The 17556-nt window shown below is 34.7% G+C and overlaps 2 protein-coding genes, 2 non-coding genes and 1 pseudogene across 4 annotated transcripts; 4 read left to right on the top strand and 1 right to left on the bottom strand.

Moving 5' to 3' along the window:
* Positions 1 to 360: 360 nt before the first annotated feature.
* Positions 361 to 443, top strand: LOC145569785 (small nucleolar RNA Z102/R77). Its single transcript, XR_014096316.1, has one exon. It is a non-coding gene; the product is annotated as a small nucleolar RNA Z102/R77 (small nucleolar RNA).
* Positions 444 to 746: 303 nt separating this feature from the next.
* LOC145569784 (small nucleolar RNA Z102/R77) lies at positions 747 to 832 on the top strand. Its single transcript, XR_014096315.1, has one exon. It is a non-coding gene; the product is annotated as a small nucleolar RNA Z102/R77 (small nucleolar RNA).
* Positions 833 to 3400: 2568 nt separating this feature from the next.
* LOC145568049 (1-aminocyclopropane-1-carboxylate oxidase homolog 12 pseudogene) lies at positions 3401 to 4762 on the top strand (annotated as a pseudogene).
* A 3370-nt stretch (positions 4763 to 8132) lies between these two features.
* On the top strand, positions 8133 to 9989 carry LOC145567123 (1-aminocyclopropane-1-carboxylate oxidase homolog 1-like). Its single transcript, XM_081626362.1, has 3 exons — positions 8133 to 8862; positions 9097 to 9418; positions 9731 to 9989. Exons 1-3 carry the CDS (start codon positions 8342 to 8344, stop codon positions 9980 to 9982), a joined length of 1095 nt encoding a protein of 364 aa, XP_081482488.1. The 5' UTR covers positions 8133 to 8341; the 3' UTR covers positions 9983 to 9989.
* Positions 9990 to 10113: 124 nt separating this feature from the next.
* Positions 10114 to 16885, bottom strand: LOC145567122 (transcription factor EMB1444-like). The gene is made up of 11 exons (XM_081626361.1): positions 15616 to 16885; positions 14549 to 14719; positions 14370 to 14454; positions 14232 to 14273; positions 14071 to 14130; positions 12621 to 12737; positions 11440 to 12540; positions 11249 to 11350; positions 10914 to 11051; positions 10688 to 10813; positions 10114 to 10522 (listed from the first exon to the last, which is right to left on the bottom strand). Exons 1-11 carry the CDS (start codon positions 15708 to 15710, stop codon positions 10442 to 10444), a joined length of 2118 nt encoding a protein of 705 aa, XP_081482487.1. The 5' UTR covers positions 15711 to 16885; the 3' UTR covers positions 10114 to 10441.
* Between the last annotated feature and the right edge of the window lie 671 nt (positions 16886 to 17556).

The following is a 17556-nucleotide window of genomic DNA, read 5'->3' as shown; positions in this document are numbered from 1 at the left end:
AACATTCAACAAATATGAATGTATTCGATCTAAGCCCAATATTAGCCTGGACTACAGCTTCGCGGGCCACTTGTTGCTCATTTCATTCATATACCCATTTCACCAAAACCCACAATTTTTTCTTAACCTTCCTCAGTTCCTCCAATATAAATACTACAACCACTAATGCAATTCTCCAGATTTAGGGTTTATCGGAAATTAGGGTTCATCAACCCATTTTGTTCTTCTTCGAACTCACGACGCCGTCAAATCAAAATTCAGCTGATATATCAATAATTTGTTGGTTCATCTTCTCAAATTTTGTATTTGTATCTAAAATTGTTCTTTATTTCATCTGATTTTTTATGCTTTTTTGAGAAAATACGAAATGATGAGCAATTTTCCCTATTGGAATGATACGCTTATATGATGGCGATACTATGTATTAGCTCTATCTGATCTAAATTTCTCTCTCTGTTTTTTTTTTTTTTTTTTTTTTGAAGTTTACAAATTTTCAATTAAATTTTTGTGGATTAATGCATACTCGAGTGCTTTACTGGTTAAACTTATTTAATACCTTGTGGAGCTCATAGGATATGCTAAATTTTTTTAAGGTCGTCATTTTTGGGATTTTCTTGCTTATTTAATTATTTATTTATTATTTCATAGCTTGATAACCCCTTTTTAATGGCGACTATACTAATTTTTTTATAATTATTTTTGATAAATTTTGTAAAATTTATAAATTAAAATTAATGGAAAATAAAGAATGAGGTGATGAGTGATTATTTCCCTATTGGTTTGATTCGCCGGAATGATGGTGTATTCACGTATTCGTACTGTCTGATCATTCTTTAATTTTTAATCTTCAATTTTCAAATTTTCTGGGATATTTTGTAAATTTTGAAATAACTTTTTGTGTAAATTAAATTAATTAAGCACATATCGAAGGCTTGGCATAGAAATCAAATTCCTGTTTGAGCTCAATATTTGTGCGACATTGAATTTTTGTAATTTGTCATTGTAATTTTCTTCCAGCTAAATTTTTATTAGCTGGTATAAGCAATGACGGATATTTATGAATTCTCAGTCGTTTATGGGTATTCAAGTTAGTTTATTGCTCATGTTTCAATTATTTTAAAAAATTACTTTGGTTTTTGATTCGCTGAATTGTTGAGTTTGGAAGGGTGATTTTAATCATTTCATCTGTTCTGTATGTGCTACTCCAACCATGAACTGTGTAACAATGTTGACTTAACTACCAGGAAATTAATGTTAGATTACAGATTCATTAGATATAACTACTGGACAATCGACAGACAATAATCTAATCGAGAACGAAGAACGAACTCAGGAAATTATTTGAGGGTTGCGATTCAAGTTAATCTCCGTTGAATGGATTGAAGTTATAATTTTGATTTGTTTTAGAAAATTAAAACTCTGGCCAGTCATGCAGTGCATGTCGATTATTCAAGATCAATGCAACAATTTTGACGCAGTATTTAACAGTTATTTTGATGTCGATGTTTTTGAGTTTTAAGTTATGACCATTTGTCCATTCTTCTAATCTCCAATGAACTTAATGAATCTCCAAGGCGTCTGAGAGTTTTGAATTCAGTTGTTGCTCTTTCAAAAGTTTTATGCACAAGCAGTCGTGGCTGTGGGAGCAATGGCACATTATTTCCATCTCTAATGATCCTGGCTCCACTGCACAGGCTATACCAAGCTTTAGAAAAGAAAAGTCTGCTGATAATTTCTGTTTTCCGGACACTGGTTTGCTTTCATCATTATGGACTGCTACAAGCCTTCAATGCTGCAAATGTGAAATGTGATAATGCACCGTGATATCAACTGTATTACTGCTAATCTATGTGGCTTAAGTTGCCCTTAGTATCATACTGATATATATCAATATCATGCATTCTTACAGAAACTTGCAGATGACTCACAATGATTTCAGACAAGTTGTAGTCTGGTTTGATGTAGTCAAGGATCTTGGCTTTGATGAGTTGGTGTGCTCAGAAGTATTACTATTGTTTTAGGCACGTTCTTATTCAGTTTGCTTACTTTCTGTTTTTGCTGTACTTGGAGGCAGTCCGCACTCAGCTCTCTAGTTTGCTTATTATCTGTTATGCTTCAGGGCATGATCTGAGGCAAAACTAAAATCATTTTATGATTTATACAGGAAATAACTTTTATCTGAAAGTTGTTAATCTGTTGTTCTTGCATTTCTGCCATTTCATTTTTCAGCTATCTCAGATAGAATTATAGAAAGCAGGATTCTGCAGGGATGATCACTGATCCGGGAGTCAGGAGAGGACCCAAATATTTCTCATAAATTTGGTGTCAGTAGTTTACTACGTACACTTATATAGCATTCGGGAGTCAGGAGAGGACCCAAATATTTCTCATAAATTTGGTGTCAGTAGTTTATCTCATAAATTTGGTGTAATTAGTTTACTACGTACACTTATATAGCATCCGGGAGTCAGGAGAGGACCCAAATATTTCTCATAAATTTGGTGTCAGTAGTTTACTACGTACACTTATATAGCTGGTTCTGCTAGGAGTATATATTGTTTCGAACCAGCTTTTTGTAACTGTCTTCAGATTCATATATAGTACTTCGTATAGTGAAGATGATATGTGCTGCTCAAGCAATGACCTGATAAAATAGTCACAGGGCGACACTTGCCTGTTATATTCACAATCTTCGGTACAAAAAAAAAAGGTTCAGTTCTTGACATATGTTTCACATTTTGGATTCTATTTCTGGTCAATTTTGGCAATACAGACTACAGAGAATATACTTGGAGATCTATTCATCTTATTTTGTTTTTACAGTTTTCTAGTAGTTACAACTTTACGAGGTTATATAAGTCTAGATGCATATAAGCCAAGATCAATTTGACATTATGTTCTAGTCGAGGTCATAAATCTACATGTATCAGTAACTCTGTAAGCGAGGCCTAATTGTTCAATTTTTAATCTGAAAGTCATTTTCTTGCTTTTGTTTTGAAGTGTAAAACTCTTAACAATTATTAAGCTTGTTGACAGCATGCTTTGTTAGAAAATTACAAAAGTTAATTAGTAAACAATTATATCTGTTGTAAGTTGTAACTGCTACCATGGGGAAGATTAAACTAGCATTTTCTCCTACTAAGGACAAACACAGTATCTTGTGCAGGAAAATCTAAATCTTCATACATACTGAATTTGTCTCATCTTCCTAAAAAATCGCAAAGTTTATGCTTTGAAGCATCTGTAATTAACATTATATCGATTCTATTAATAATATATTGATAAAGAATATGCTTAAATTTGAGTAAAAAGGATTATTGATTACTGAACTTGAGCATTCTGTAAATTTCTTGTAAAGTTCAACACAAACTCTGAACCTTTTGAATCGCTTACTGCTTAAATGGAGTGTAATTTTAATGGCAAAGAGTCTGTAGGATTAGATGTGTTGAATTATAATTTGGAGAGCGAATTTAGTGAATTTATTTCTACGAAAGCTGGAGTAAAAGGACTTGTAGATTCCGGTATTGTTAAGGTCCCTAGATTCTTTCTGTCATCTGCAGACGTAAATTATTTGGAGCAAATGAGCTCTAATGGTATCGAGAATCAAGTTCCAGTCATCAACCTCAAGGGATATGAAGGTAAAAGGCGTAGGACTATTGTGAATGAAGTCTTACAAGCATCAAAGACATGGGGCGTGTTTCAGATTTTCAACCATGGAGTTCCCTCAGCTGTCATGAAGAGCATGCTAGAAAGTGTGTGTGGATTTCACGAGCAATCAAATGAGTTAAAAAAGGATTACTATTCTCATGATTCCACAAAGAAGGTGTGGTATTACGCGACTGTCCAACCAGCTCGTAAAACTGCAGTTTGGAAAGACACAATTGCCTGTCAGTTTGAAAACATGACAGAAGATTTTGAAGCCTTACCTCTTATTTGCAGGTTTCAGTTTTCAGTCCTCTTATGTTATAGTTTATTCCTTCAAGTTGTCATTTAATTTCGGTTATATAATCACTGTGTTGTATTCCTGGTTCCTGCAGGAAACCTATGTTTGATTATGTCAAACACATAGTTGAATTAAAAGGGAGGTTAACCAAGTTGCTCTCTGAGGCTCTAGGGCTAGAGTGTGATCACCTTGAACTAATGGAATGCATGGAACCTCGAAAGGTAGTAGGTCACTATTACCCGGCTTGCCCTGAACCACATTTGACTCTAGGCACAGCGGAACATACAGATCCTTATTTCCTTACGATTTTATTACAAGGCGACATTGATGGACTTCAAGTCTTGCATCAGGATCAGTGGATTCATGTGCCACCAATGGAGGGAGCACTTATTGTTATAATAGGTGATATGCTGCAGGTAAGGCTTTTTACTTTTCACCTTACATCCAATTTCAGATGGCCTGTATGATCTTCAAATTTAAATTACGAAGTCTTGAAATTGATCATGCATAATAAAGATCAGTTTGCAATCTTACACACTAAATTGTGCCTTTTGGTTGTTTGTGTAGCTGATAAGCAATGATTTGTTAAAGAGTGCTGAACATAGAGTACTAGCAAATCGGAAAGGTCCCAGATTGTCAGCAGCATGTTTTTTCTATCCGAATGGCAGACATAAAGACCGGAATTATGGACCAATAGAGGAACTTCAGTCTGATAAGAATCCTGCACTATACAAAGAAATCACTCATGCCGAATATCTCAAGCATCATGGTGTACATGGAAGTTGCGGCTCCAAAGCTCTTCCTCGTATCAAGCTTTAATCTATTTCGATCAGTACTAACCATGCAACTACTGGTATAATCATGCAACTTGGACAAGATCTTTTCTTCATTATGAGAGTTAAATTGCTCATTAAACCCCCATAATTTGACTCTATGACTCACCAGTTCAGTTAAAAATCTAGTGTGTTTTCTATTACTTTATTGTTTCTGCCCTTAAATGTACAGTCCCAGCCTGCAGGGACGAATCAGTTAGCATAGTCCTGTTCTATAAATCAGGCATTTCTGGGTATAGACTCTTCTGTACTTCACTGTGGACTTGATTTGTTTTCTGTATCAATGTAATATGTTTCTCTTCACTCATTTTGCAAGCTATTATATAACCTGGTTCGAGCAGCTTGAGTCCTTATACTGTGTTCTGCAGTTCTGCTCTTCTGAATGCAGGAGGCCACTTGTAGCACAACATCTATGTATGCTTTAAGTGCATGCTCCTTTACTTGGCTGTACATTTATAACCTATATTACCCGGACTCTTCATTTCATCAAAAGTTTTCATTGTTTATATTGAACAAAAAGTCATTAAACAGGATAAAATGATGGAATTCATGGTCAAATAAGATCAAAGTCGAAACTACTGTGATATTACCAGAAAATGATGCAGGAATTTGTTCTCCATATACAAATCTCCTCTATTTGTGGAAGTTTTGAAGAGAAATCAATCAAAATTTGGTTACAACTGCTGTTAGTTGTTACTTATAACAGATGACTCATACTGTCGTACAGATAAGTTAATCGATTCTCAAGCTCTATATATCAAAGACAAACTAGCCCTTTGATAATAATCATGTATGCAAAGCAAGAACACATTCCTGGTGTCACTATAAACCTACCGGTATGTCCGTGCACACACACATACGCGCATGGACACACGTGCACGTGCGCACACGTATAATATCTTACAAAATGTCACACATAATTTTCTCAATGAAAGTCATTCTATATTCTATGGTAAACTTCAAAAGTCACGCTACATTTTATAAAAAATCATCTGTGATCTATCTTACAATAAACTATGTTAGCTTGCTAGAAAAATACATAATCTTTGCAAGCCAAGTTAACATGTATGCTTTAAAGATTTTGAATTGACATGATTTGGTTCTTTATGCAGTCAAATGACACTTGTATACAGAATTTCATTCCAAATAAACCTTTTAAATAAAATTGGATTATAAAAACACCAAAATTATTTAAATATTTTGAATTTTTGGTATCAAAGAGGATATATTAAATAAATTTACCTTTGCATATATTCTAATAATTCACTAGTTTATTATCCACCCTCTTTTTTTTATTGGAATGGCCATACAAGTATACAACTGAAAACTATTGTTGCAAGATAAACTTCTTTTGCTTTAAAAAATGGGCCATTGCCTTCAAGCTTTTAGATTATAAAATGAAAGAAACCAAAATCATAACTATTTTCATTGACACAAATTATTCTAGAAAATAAAAAATAAAATAAAAGAAAATCGAATCAAATATTCAAAGAGTAATTCTAACAAAGTACTGTATGTGATATAGGTATATTGTAAAATATATAGCTGAATTTTTATTGTATACTCATAATTTATATTGCGTCAAAAAAAAAAAAAAAAAAAAAAAAAAAAAAAGCTTTCTGTTTAACTAAATGGATACCTTTTTTTCCAAACAAACGAGCAATTAATACGAGCAAATAATTTTTTATCTTACTTTTTAAAATTATTATAGCTTTTTGTTTAACTAGGATTAAATTAGACGAAATATAAACATGTTAAGTTGCCTTTTACATAAATTATCAAAACGAACCTTCACAATTTAATTTTTTTTTTTTTTTAAAAGTAAATTCATGCATAGAGTGTTCTTGGAAAATGGTTATTTTTTACTACTTCCTCCGTCCTTTTATTAGAGTCCCATTTCTCTTTATTATGTGAGTAATAAATATTAGAAATGGGACTTTAATAAAAAGATGGAGGGAGTACAAAAGAAGCAAAATCACTAGGCTCCCATTCCTTTGCATTAATATCAATGTCAAAATTGTCATATTTAAATGAACAAGACAAAGAAACGAACAAGTCTTCAGTTTTATTTGTTTTGGATTTTGTTATATTTCCCAAATGTTGTATTATCTTCTAATGTACATGCAACCTATGTTGACCTATGTTGTTTTTTTGCAACCTAATTTGGTTAAAATAATTCAACAAAGCACAATACAGTTCTTGCTATTTGCTACGCAAGTGTCCAACTACTTGAATGAAAGTGAACGTAGCCAAAGTTTATTTCTTATTGAAAGACTTCAATATCTTAGGCAAGTCACATGCAAATTAGTATATATATTAGAAAAAATTACTCAAATAGTTGAAAAACACTTCTAATTACTCTCTTTTCAGTTTCCTCTTCTAAGTAGCTACAGTAAAATGCATCAAACTGACAGAAACCCCATTCACCGTTTACACATTTATTGTTTAGGGCGTGTTCGACACTAGCTTTTGAGTAACTTTTAGTAGTTTAACTTATTCAAACCATTACTTAGTAAAAAATATTAGTGTTTGACAATGTTGTAGAGTTTAGTGGTTGGAGTAGCTTGCAAAAAATAAAGTTAATATTATTAGCTTTTGTAAAAAAAAAAAAAAACTAGGTATTTGTTGGAATTTTTCTTCTATATTTTAAGAATTTTACAGCTAATATACTCATGCTTAATTATTTATTTTTACAGCTAATAAATACGTCTACATCTACATTTTTCCAAACACACCCTTAATCTACTAATTTTGAGCGAATTATTATCATGGATAACAAGTTTTTCTTTTGCTATGTAACAAACTAACTCATATCTCAACAATATACCTAGTGATGGACTTTGAGTCCAACAATAATGTAAAATATCACCCATATTAACTTATTGGTCTTACACTCCATCTATTTCACAATAATTATCACGGTTAAACTTAGCACACATGTCAATACATGAATTTGACCACTTATATATCATTTAACACGAACAAAAATCATATAAGTAAATATTATTAAGCTTCACATAAATATCTATTTAGAAACATTTTACATGATACTAGTTGCTTTTGATACATTATTATTTAAAAACTATAATCAACGTAAATATATAAACAATGTAAAAAAGTCAAAATAAGACAATTATTATAGATTAGAGGGAGTATTAAAAAAAAAAAAAAGAAGAAGAAACATCGAAGACAATCAATATCACATTTCAATATTTTAATGCAACAGTTTTTCTACTATAGGTAACATTTTTCATATCATGTTTTTGGTTATGTGTCCATATCATTAGTCCTTAAATTATTAACATAAACAACCATATATAAGTAATGTGGAAAATCATAAAGTATTTCTAAATGGGATAATAGTTTTATAGTTGACATGAGAAAATGCCAAGTTGAGTACCTCAGCTCATGTTTTGGTCTTTTGTCCAAAAACATGTTACTTAAATGTGTTGATAAATTTCACAATCCAAAGTAAGGAGGTAGCCTTTGTCTTCATCTTTTTCTCTTGCATCAATTTTAATATAAACACCAAGAACTTTGTTTCTTCTCCAACACTCTCATTTCCATGGCAAAAGCAGCCAAACCCATCCATGAACACCTCTATGACCGAGCAAAAGAGGTCGAAGAATTCGATGAAACAAAGGCCGGAGTTAAAGGGCTCACGGACTCTGGTCTATTGACCATACCCCGAATCTTCATTCACCCACCAGAAAACCTTTCATCAAATTCTGATGTATCCCAATTGGTTGAGTTTCCGGTGATAGACTTTGGTGATGATGGATGCAGGGAGAATTCAGAGATGTTGGAAGTAGTACGCGAGGCGGCTCAAACATGGGGCTTTTTCCAGCTCATTAACCATGGGATCTCATTAGAAGTCATGGAGGAATTGTTGAAAGGCATTCGGAGGTTCCATGAACAGCCCACATGTGAGAAATCAAGGTTCTACAGGCGCGATGTCAAGCACAAGGTGAAGTACTACAGCAATGGAAATCTTTTGGAATCAAGAGTCGCTAATTGGAGGGATTCGATAAGTTGTGACTACCTGGATGGTGATCTGAACCCTGAAGAAGTGCCTCTTGTTTGCAGGTTATACTGCTCAGCTCCTCTTTCTATGTCATTTATCCTACTAATAGTAAAACATAACACAAGACTAAAATTTTCTGTCTCACTATTTTATCACCTCGATTGAGAATTAGTTGTCAGAAGAACGTTCGTTCTAAATTACAGAAATTTATGGTCAACGTGACCATTAAACCCTTGCAGGAGGAGTAAACATCTGCTAAACTAACAGTAACTAAAACTGCTTCGAGAATTTTGCAGGGAAGCAATAACCAAGTACATGGAAAACATATTAAGTCTCAAGAAAAAGCTCTCTGAAATACTTTCAGCGGCTTTAGGACTTCACAAGGACTACTTAGCCAAGATTGAATGTATGGAAACTGCAAACTTGGTATGCCACTACTATCCTGCATGCCCAGAACCACACCTAACCTTAGGTGCAACGAAGCATTGTGATCCATCTTTCATGACGATTCTCCTGCAAGACAACACTGGTGGCCTCCAAGTCCTCCATCGAGAGCAATGGATTGACATTCAACCTAGGCCAGGAGCTTTAATAGTCCATCTTGGAGACTTAATGCAGGTACTATTTAGCATTTACTCTCTATTGTTGGCCAAGTAGCTAGGCTGGTATGGTAAGTGATGATATACAATCATTCTTAAGCCTGAAGTACAGAATTTTGAAAGATCAAGTGATTCTCATCTTGACACTTCAAATTTAGGTAAACAACCTGGCATCCTCAGGTTTGAGAATTTTCATTCCAAACCTCGACATAGAGAGCCATTGAGGTTTTATTATACCAGTTCGCTATTTAGCTCCTCTCTGATTCTCTCACAATATAAACTATCATAACTGGTGTACAGTCTAAGTTCATATGCTTTTTGACAAATGCAGCTGATCACAAATGCCAAGTTCAGAAGCGTTGAACACAGAGTACATCTAAGGAAAAACTGTCCAAGGGCATCAGCTGCGTGTTTCTTCTATCCAAGCACCAAGAAGAAAAACGAGATATACCGGCCAATAGAGGAGTTTCTCTCAGAAAACAACCCGCCCTTGTACAGGGGAACAAGTTCCACCGAATATCTAGCCTATTATAGGACCAACGGGCTTGATGGGCAGCCAGCTCTTCCTCATTTTGAGCTGTGATGAACTCACAATTCTTGCAGCAGTCCCATTAATGTCCTAGTTTCCTTGTTTCTCTTGTTATAGTTACACATCAAATAACAGTAGATTTCAAATAAAAGACATGTCAAGATTTCTCATGTAAAGCTTAAAGACACAAGGAAAGAAAGAGTAGAGCATTGCAAAGAAATAAATGCACACTTCAGATTCATAAAAAAGGGTTTCAAGCTCCCAAAAACTTACAACTTGGGGTGAAAAACACAACATAAAAGTAAGTGGAAAAGACCCATTTCTCTAGAATTTCAGGGTTTCTTTTCTCTGGCACACTATATATAATTAAAGGGAGCAAGCAAACCCAAATCACTCAACCATAAAACACTAAATTTAAACAAGGTGGTCATCATAAAACATCACTAAACAACTCACAGAACCTCAAAGAAAGCGCTGAAATTGAAATTGCTGACACCAAGCTGACAACAGTCATTAGACAGTATTTTTTGATTGAAGTAGCTGAACAAGTGACCACAAGACATCCATCCTATGCAAGTTCCTGTTACTCTGACTCTGCAATGTATTAATTTACAAATTAATTAGAAAATGCGAAACAATTCAAGGATATAAAAAGTTTGATATAGAGAGCTCCAAAAAAGACAAGCCGAATACGAGGGTTACAAAATCAATTAGGGGAGCAGTTTCAAGGCAGATAAAGGATCTGCGTTCAGAATTTACCTCAACCACAAAACGCATCCATGTTTTGTCTCCGTGATTATCAGTCATGCCTTTTAGAATAGTCAGACCCAAGCTTCTAATAGCTTCTGCTATCTCCAGAAAATGATCACAATCCTCACACAACATCTGTAAATACAAAAAAGTAAACTATAAGGCACAAGAAGACATTATTCCAATTTTATAGCTCTTTCCTTGACAAATTTTAGCACAGTGATGACACACAAACCTCTATTAGCATTTGCCCATTCATGTTGAGGTTTTCAACCACAATTGGGCATATTTTCATATGGCCTCCGACCTCCACGACCCAGCTTGAGCCTTGCTCTTGATTAGATCCTAGAGCTCCCATTTCATTACTGCAACCCTACACATTCAAATAGATTGCATAATGTTCAAAACTCTTGGAATATATAGTCAGGTTAACACCACACAATTTCTGCTTTATTTGAGCATTTAGTTTGATCATGTATAGAACACAGCATCTTCAGATTTTACTGAATAGTGACATGATTAAATGTGAGAAAAACATACACACAAGAGGCTATGGTAGTTTGTTCTTACCCTAGATTTAACACAATTACTGAGCTTGTCAGAATGCTTTGTGACACTCTGCATGAACACCATATGCTTGATCGTCCGCTCCAGCAGTGAATCAATGCTGCACTGCACAATTAAAAGGGAACATATTAATATACGTAGAAAATTTCCATCTACAAGCACCAGTTTCCACAATTGCGCCAAAGGAAACATACCTTTGCTCCATTGGGCACAAGCTCTCGAAGCTCTTTAATCCGATCTTGAATAAGCTGCCTATCTCTTGGCCGAGGCCTAGAACTTTCACCAGGTCTTGCTCTCTTCTTGTTAGCCTTACCCTGATCAGCTGGCCTTGCCATTGGCTCTCTGTATGAACTAGTTGAAGACCTAATGCTACAAGATTCTGAAGAGTTCAAGCAGTTCTGTGTACTTTCCTCTAGAAGCGATGAGCAGCCAATCGAGTAATATGACGATGAACCAATCGTATGGCTATTATTAATAGATGGCTCTGGCATTTTTTCAGTTGTTAACATAGATTCAGATGTAGAAAGAGACTTTGCACTCTTAAAAGCAGCATCCTTACGGCAAAAATTAGCTACAACGGCTTCTAAAAGATGATCTGTCCCAGAATCTGATGTAATTAAGCTGCTTTCCATAGTCTCTGGCATCTGAGAAGCTAGCCCTTCTGGATCTTCAGATTCCCAAGACCAAGGGTAGCACTGTTTTAGAAAAGCAGGTCCTAAAGCTTCATGAAGCTCAGTTCCAGCAGAGAACGTGACGGGTGACTTGAAGTTGCCTAGAGAATCCAGGCAACTAAATTCTGGTTGATTCTCCAAAATATCCTCCACTTTAAGTTTTTCCAAGGGGTCAGAAGCTGCCTGTTTTTGAGCTATTTCCTCAGAAGGATGGTCTCTGCCGCCTAAGCGAACTCTGGACTTTTCAGCTGAAACTTTAACATCATATAAAGAGCTATTTTCTGTAAGGCAACTTTGAGAGGATGCGCAAATTTGTTGTGCAGTACTAGTAACTCCATTTTGGATCTTATAACCGTTACTTCCGCAACTAATGTCATTGAGCAGATCAGTAGATTGCTGATTTTCAGATATTGATTGAATAAGTCCATTTTTCCTAATCAATTCCACTGCCTCGCTAAGATGCACAACAGACAAAGATCCCCCAAAAGAATCAACAAGGCGTCTCTTGGGAGATTGAATACCAAGAGAATGGGAAGAAGTGTTGTCATTATGTGCAATTTTATCAAGATCAAGTACACACTCTTGAAGGACATCTGAACCAAAAGTGCTCACTGGTATATCCGACTGTAAAGAAGATAGCTAAGTTCAAGATGTGTAAAAAGGTAAAATATTATAGATGCAGAAGGGGGAAGAGAGCCTCATACCATCTGCAACACATTCTGCAGACTGCTTTGTATTGGAGTCTGGATATGGCATGCTGACTCTTGAAGAGAAGAAAATACGTATCTAACATGCATCAACAACTGCATATTTTCATTGACCTACACCCAAAAAAGATACCAAAGTTTAGAAAGACATACATTGTCATTCAAGAAGCTGAAATTATAATCTTGACAATCTTCACATTTACACAAGCTAGCAACCCCGCTCCCCCCCCCCCCTTCTCTCTCTCTCTCTCTCTTCCCCTACCCGGCGGACCAAAACCCTTAAAGAATATGCAATCACATATATCCAAGATATATTTCATAACTTCTGTTAATCTCTGTCCATGAGTGACTTGTAAATATCCAAAATGTATTTGACAAGTTCTGATGATACTACTCCATTTCTTAGTAATTTATGTCTTTAACTGCTGATTTCTGAAGAGGTGGGACGTTGGAATAGTTATACTGTCATAGCTTCCATTGAAACTCTAATGGGAGGAAGAGCCAAGTTTTCACTATCATCTTAGATGCACCCTAAAACATTAGCTATCTAGCAACAAATGAAGAAGTTTATAACAAAGAAGTATAGGCTAAGTTCGATCAAGGAAGATGCTGCGGGTATAGTAGACTGTGGTGAGCTACGAAGCTATGAGCAAATGAAAACAGAGATGTTGTCATTTGCTAATAGCATCATCCTCACATTTATAGCTCTTTTAACATAGACATGATAGCATCTAAAGCGTTGGTCTGAAACATGTAAAAATTGATTGATACAATTTCGTTTATTTCTAGGCAGTAATGATTAGTAGTATTGATAATGATTTTGCACCCATTTTCTCAAGGAAAGTTCCATGCCAAATGCCAATGGTCATAGAATGCAACTTAATCCCCAATTATCCCTAAGTCTTATTGTTTTAAAAAGCCTACATTACCACTGATTATCGGTGGTAATGAAATTATGGAAGAAAATAAAGTGCACATTGTGATGAGGTCTTCCTTGCAAAATTACATCTAAACTCACTATTATTACTGCCAAGCATACGAGTCCTTGGAGTATACAGAAAAATTAGTGAAACAAACTCATCCTGACCATGTTTATTTATAATATAATATCCTAAGCGCATTCCCACATTGATTAGAAGTACTACTTTCATGAGTCTATGAGATTGAAAGGGAAATTCAACTTCTAACAAAGCAACAAGTTTAACCCTTTTTAGTTCATATGGACCTGTCTAGGGCAACAAGCTGATTTAGAAAAATTTACTCAGCAAACTGGATTATTGCAAGCAAGATTAGTCATTTCATCAATTCTAGAGGGTTAAACTTTCTAATTTCCTGAACTTAAGTGCATGTTTATATTTATCGTACAGAGTCTACGGACATTTAAAATTGAATGATTGCAACTATTTTGATAAAACAAAATTAACGAATTCAAAAATAAATATCTCACCTTGTTCAGGGAGCCAAGTTGTACAACTCCCAGTGGACCAACAGGTGCGACGACAATGGTCTGCAGAAGAATGAAGTTTAAATTAAGCAAACTCTTCAGTCTGTACCCAACACAATACAGAAACAGGAAATTTTTTTTGAATAACCTCAGATCAGGCATACCTTAATTCCAGCTGCAAACTGAGCTTGCCATCCATCACAGAGCTGGATACAGAAACAACATATACAAAAGGGAATAAGTGGGGATTAATATAAAATTATCTTATAAAGACAAACTACCATTCATGAGAGGCAACACACCTCTGGTGATGTGCAGGAACTCGTTGCCTGTTCACCAGCAAAAATCCAACGATGCTTTCCTGTAACAGCCACCTGGCCAACAATTCTGTTCAAGAAATTATGTTAAACGAATTAACACATAAAAGAAAATTTCGAGGAAAAAATTGTTATAAGGACTCCATATATCTGGCAAAACTTACCCTTCCCCAAGAGAATAAACATGGTAAGACATCTTCGCCACGGCCAGGCCAACAGGATCATGAGCAACATGCCCATCATGCAAGCTTTCAAATACTTCACCAAAGCTTTTACTCCCCGAAGAATCAAATTTAGAGTGATTATTGTAGAAAGCATCTTCCCAAGTCAATACCCTGGAATAAATTTCACAGAATATAATTCAATTCACAAACATGTTATCATGTCTACAAATCTAGAGTCATTGTGGTCTGGTAATGGTTGTATATAGCACATTTGGTGAGAGGGATAGGGGAAGGATATGGAAACGAGTCCTTATCTGCTCCAACAAAGTCAGAACGTAAATTTCACTGTAATACGGAGTATCAATCAAGACTGAAATTGTAACACTTCAAAACACCAAAGATGTGTGAAAATGAATGTCTTGCACATAAATTTCAAAATTCTATGTCATAATATACTTTTGTCAAATGGTCCAAAAACATATGTTATAAGAATCAAAAAAGTAACATCTTAAACAATACTTTTACGTGACTTACACATCAAAAGACTTAGGGTCGAACCTAGTAAGAAATGGCTTTGTCAAATTAGGGTTTACCAACAATTTTTTTAAAAAAAAAATCAAAAAATTGATAACACCACGAGAAAAAGATGTGTGAAAATGTCAAAATGAACATCTTAGGCATGATATTGCAGATGTCAATTAGTTTGTCAAATGTTCTATAGATGTAACCAAATCAAACAGGCAACAGAGATCCAAATAAAATGACAACACTAACACAAGACTTCAGCATTTGGGGTAACCTTTACCGTTAAATTTGGAAAAGTAAAATTGAAGTGAGATTAATACATGCTATTACACAGTTTATATCCTAATTTTACCAACTACATATAGTTAGAAGGTAATTACTAATTAGTAATAGTGTGTGATCATATCAAATGCCACTTTATAGATTTCCATTAATGCATCCTATAATCTTAACTCTGCAGCATCCAAGTAATCAAACAATACACAAACATCAATGAAAGTGTAAAGGGCAATATCAACTCAAGCTGGAGAGAAGATACTTACATTCGAGCACGATGTTTGAGCTTCCAAAAAACCGCGTAATTCCACTCCGTATTCCAACATAGGCTCCGAAGCAACTGCTGCAAGTGAGTTGCCATCTTGGCACTCACCAGCAAATCTAAACTCTAAAACCCCCCCTTCCCCAACTAAGAACAATTGCACCCCGCCGAGCTCGGGCTTGTTAGTTAAAAATGTCAATCTGTCACACAAAATCACCAACCTAAAATTTCTCAATTATCTAATCTAACTTCCTCTGTATGAACCTCTACCAGCCTGTTTCCTCCTCAACCCTGCTCGCCGCTTTATTGGCGGTCCAACATTTGGTAGCAGCAGGCAATCTCTCCCCATTGAAGTAACGAAAGACCCTAAACACAGACCCTAGTAGCAGTCTCCAATCAAAATACCCTTAAAATTACTAAAATTCACAACAATTTCACAAAACTAACCATACCCACAACATGATTTACTCTATAAACACTTTTTTTCAAACAATATTCCATCATCAACACAAATTCACTAAATGGGTATTACCTAATTCACCAAAAAGATCAAAACTTTACTTCAAAACTCAAGAATTCTTATAATTTAACTAATATCAGAAGACATTGTTAGTCAAAAAAGTATGAATCAATTGATGCAGAATTGATGAAAACACAACTGCAATTCTCAACAGAAACTGAAATTTGAAGCTATAATTAATCAACAAAAGAGAGTAATTTCAGTTGCAAACCAAGATTCTGAAGAAGCTGTAAAAATTGAATGGAAGTAATGAACTTTTTCTTTTTACTTTGCTCAAAGTTTGAGTCTTTCTCTTACAGCAAGTTCCTCAGCAACAAGAAGAAGCTCAATCCTCTGAAAATCAATCAATTCCATCACCTCCCCACCCCTTTATGAGAGAGAAAAATTCCCAAAAAGTAGAAAAAGAAAGTGACCCTTTTTATTTAATTTCATTTCCCTTTAATTTTTAAGTTAAAAAATCAGCAAATTGGAGCCAAGTTTTGATCTTTAGCCTCCTTTTTTAATGTGGGTGTTTATAATTAAAAACTCTAGTAGCTTTTTGAAAAAAATTTCTTGCTTTTGAGTGTGCAATGTGAAGTGCCAATCTCTAATCTACGCCGCCCTTATCCTACGCACCCTTTACCCTCCCTTATCCTACGCACCATGCACAACTTAGCCAATAACATGACCACTAGTTTCTTTACTATTCTCAAATAGTGAATTTACAAGTACCCTTCTTCTTTTAGCAACAAACTCACACATTATAGAGAGAAAGTTAGGTTTTTTTTTTTTTTTTTTTTTTTTTTTTGGGAATTAAAATTTTATTTTTGAAGGGTTAGTGGAAAAATTGTTGGGTTTTTTATAAAAATGAAATCCAAATTGTAATTGAGTAGTAGGTCATAAAAGAAGTGAATCAATGGCCAACAACATGATGTTATGGTGAGGAATTGCTTCTTATCCTCCCATCACTCTTCTTACACATCCAAAAAAATCAAACTTTTTAACCACAAATTTTCTCACAAAAAAGGGCTTTTTTTGCACCATGATTTTACTGCTAAAAGTTGTGACACCCACCCACCTTAAATTCATTTGTCCTTATCTTTATAATCTATGGTTTTTATGTGTATTATTTTTCCTTTTTAATTAATTTGGATTATTTGTGAGGTTTAATCCATGTAGAAAATCACATTAACATGATGGTTTATAGGAAGTCTTATCCTTTTGCAAAATAATGTTTGTACCATATGTATTGTATTCCCTATCAACTTACTATTCTCAAATAGTTGAATTGATTTCCTTTCTATGCTCTATCTATTCTAGTGAATATGTCAAAGCTATTAAACATGCATTATCTAGTCAAATTATCCCTATAACTTATTATTACTATCCTCGTATTATATGTCCATTTCACCGATTTTTTCGTACTACATTCCATGTACGTACTAT

This window comes from Chenopodium album, chromosome 11 (genome assembly GCF_948465745.1).
Source record: "Chenopodium album chromosome 11, dcCheAlbu1.1, whole genome shotgun sequence".
In the NCBI taxonomy this organism is placed as follows: Eukaryota; Viridiplantae; Streptophyta; class Magnoliopsida; order Caryophyllales; family Amaranthaceae; genus Chenopodium; species Chenopodium album.
This window is presented reverse-complemented; position numbering and strand designations above follow the sequence as displayed.

Bases quoted from the DNA above. Each gene is read 5' to 3' on its own strand.
- LOC145567123 (XM_081626362.1), top strand. From the start codon at position 8,342: ATGGCAAAAGCAGCCAAACCCATCCATGAACACCTCTATGACCGAGCA. The intron at 8,863-9,096 runs GTTATACTGCTC...AGAATTTTGCAG, and splicing joins GAAGTGCCTCTTGTTTGCAG to GGAAGCAATAACCAAGTACA. The intron at 9,419-9,730 runs GTACTATTTAGC...TGACAAATGCAG, and splicing joins ATCTTGGAGACTTAATGCAG to CTGATCACAAATGCCAAGTT.
- LOC145567122 (XM_081626361.1), bottom strand. From the start codon at position 15,710: ATGGCAACTCACTTGCAGCAGTTGCTTCGGAGCCTATGTTGGAATACG. The intron at 14,455-14,548 runs GTAAGTTTTGCC...TTTCTTGAACAG, and splicing joins GTTTATTCTCTTGGGGAAGG to AATTGTTGGCCAGGTGGCTG. The intron at 12,541-12,620 runs GTATGAGGCTCT...TCTTCTTTACAG, and splicing joins TGCAGAATGTGTTGCAGATG to TCGGATATACCAGTGAGCAC.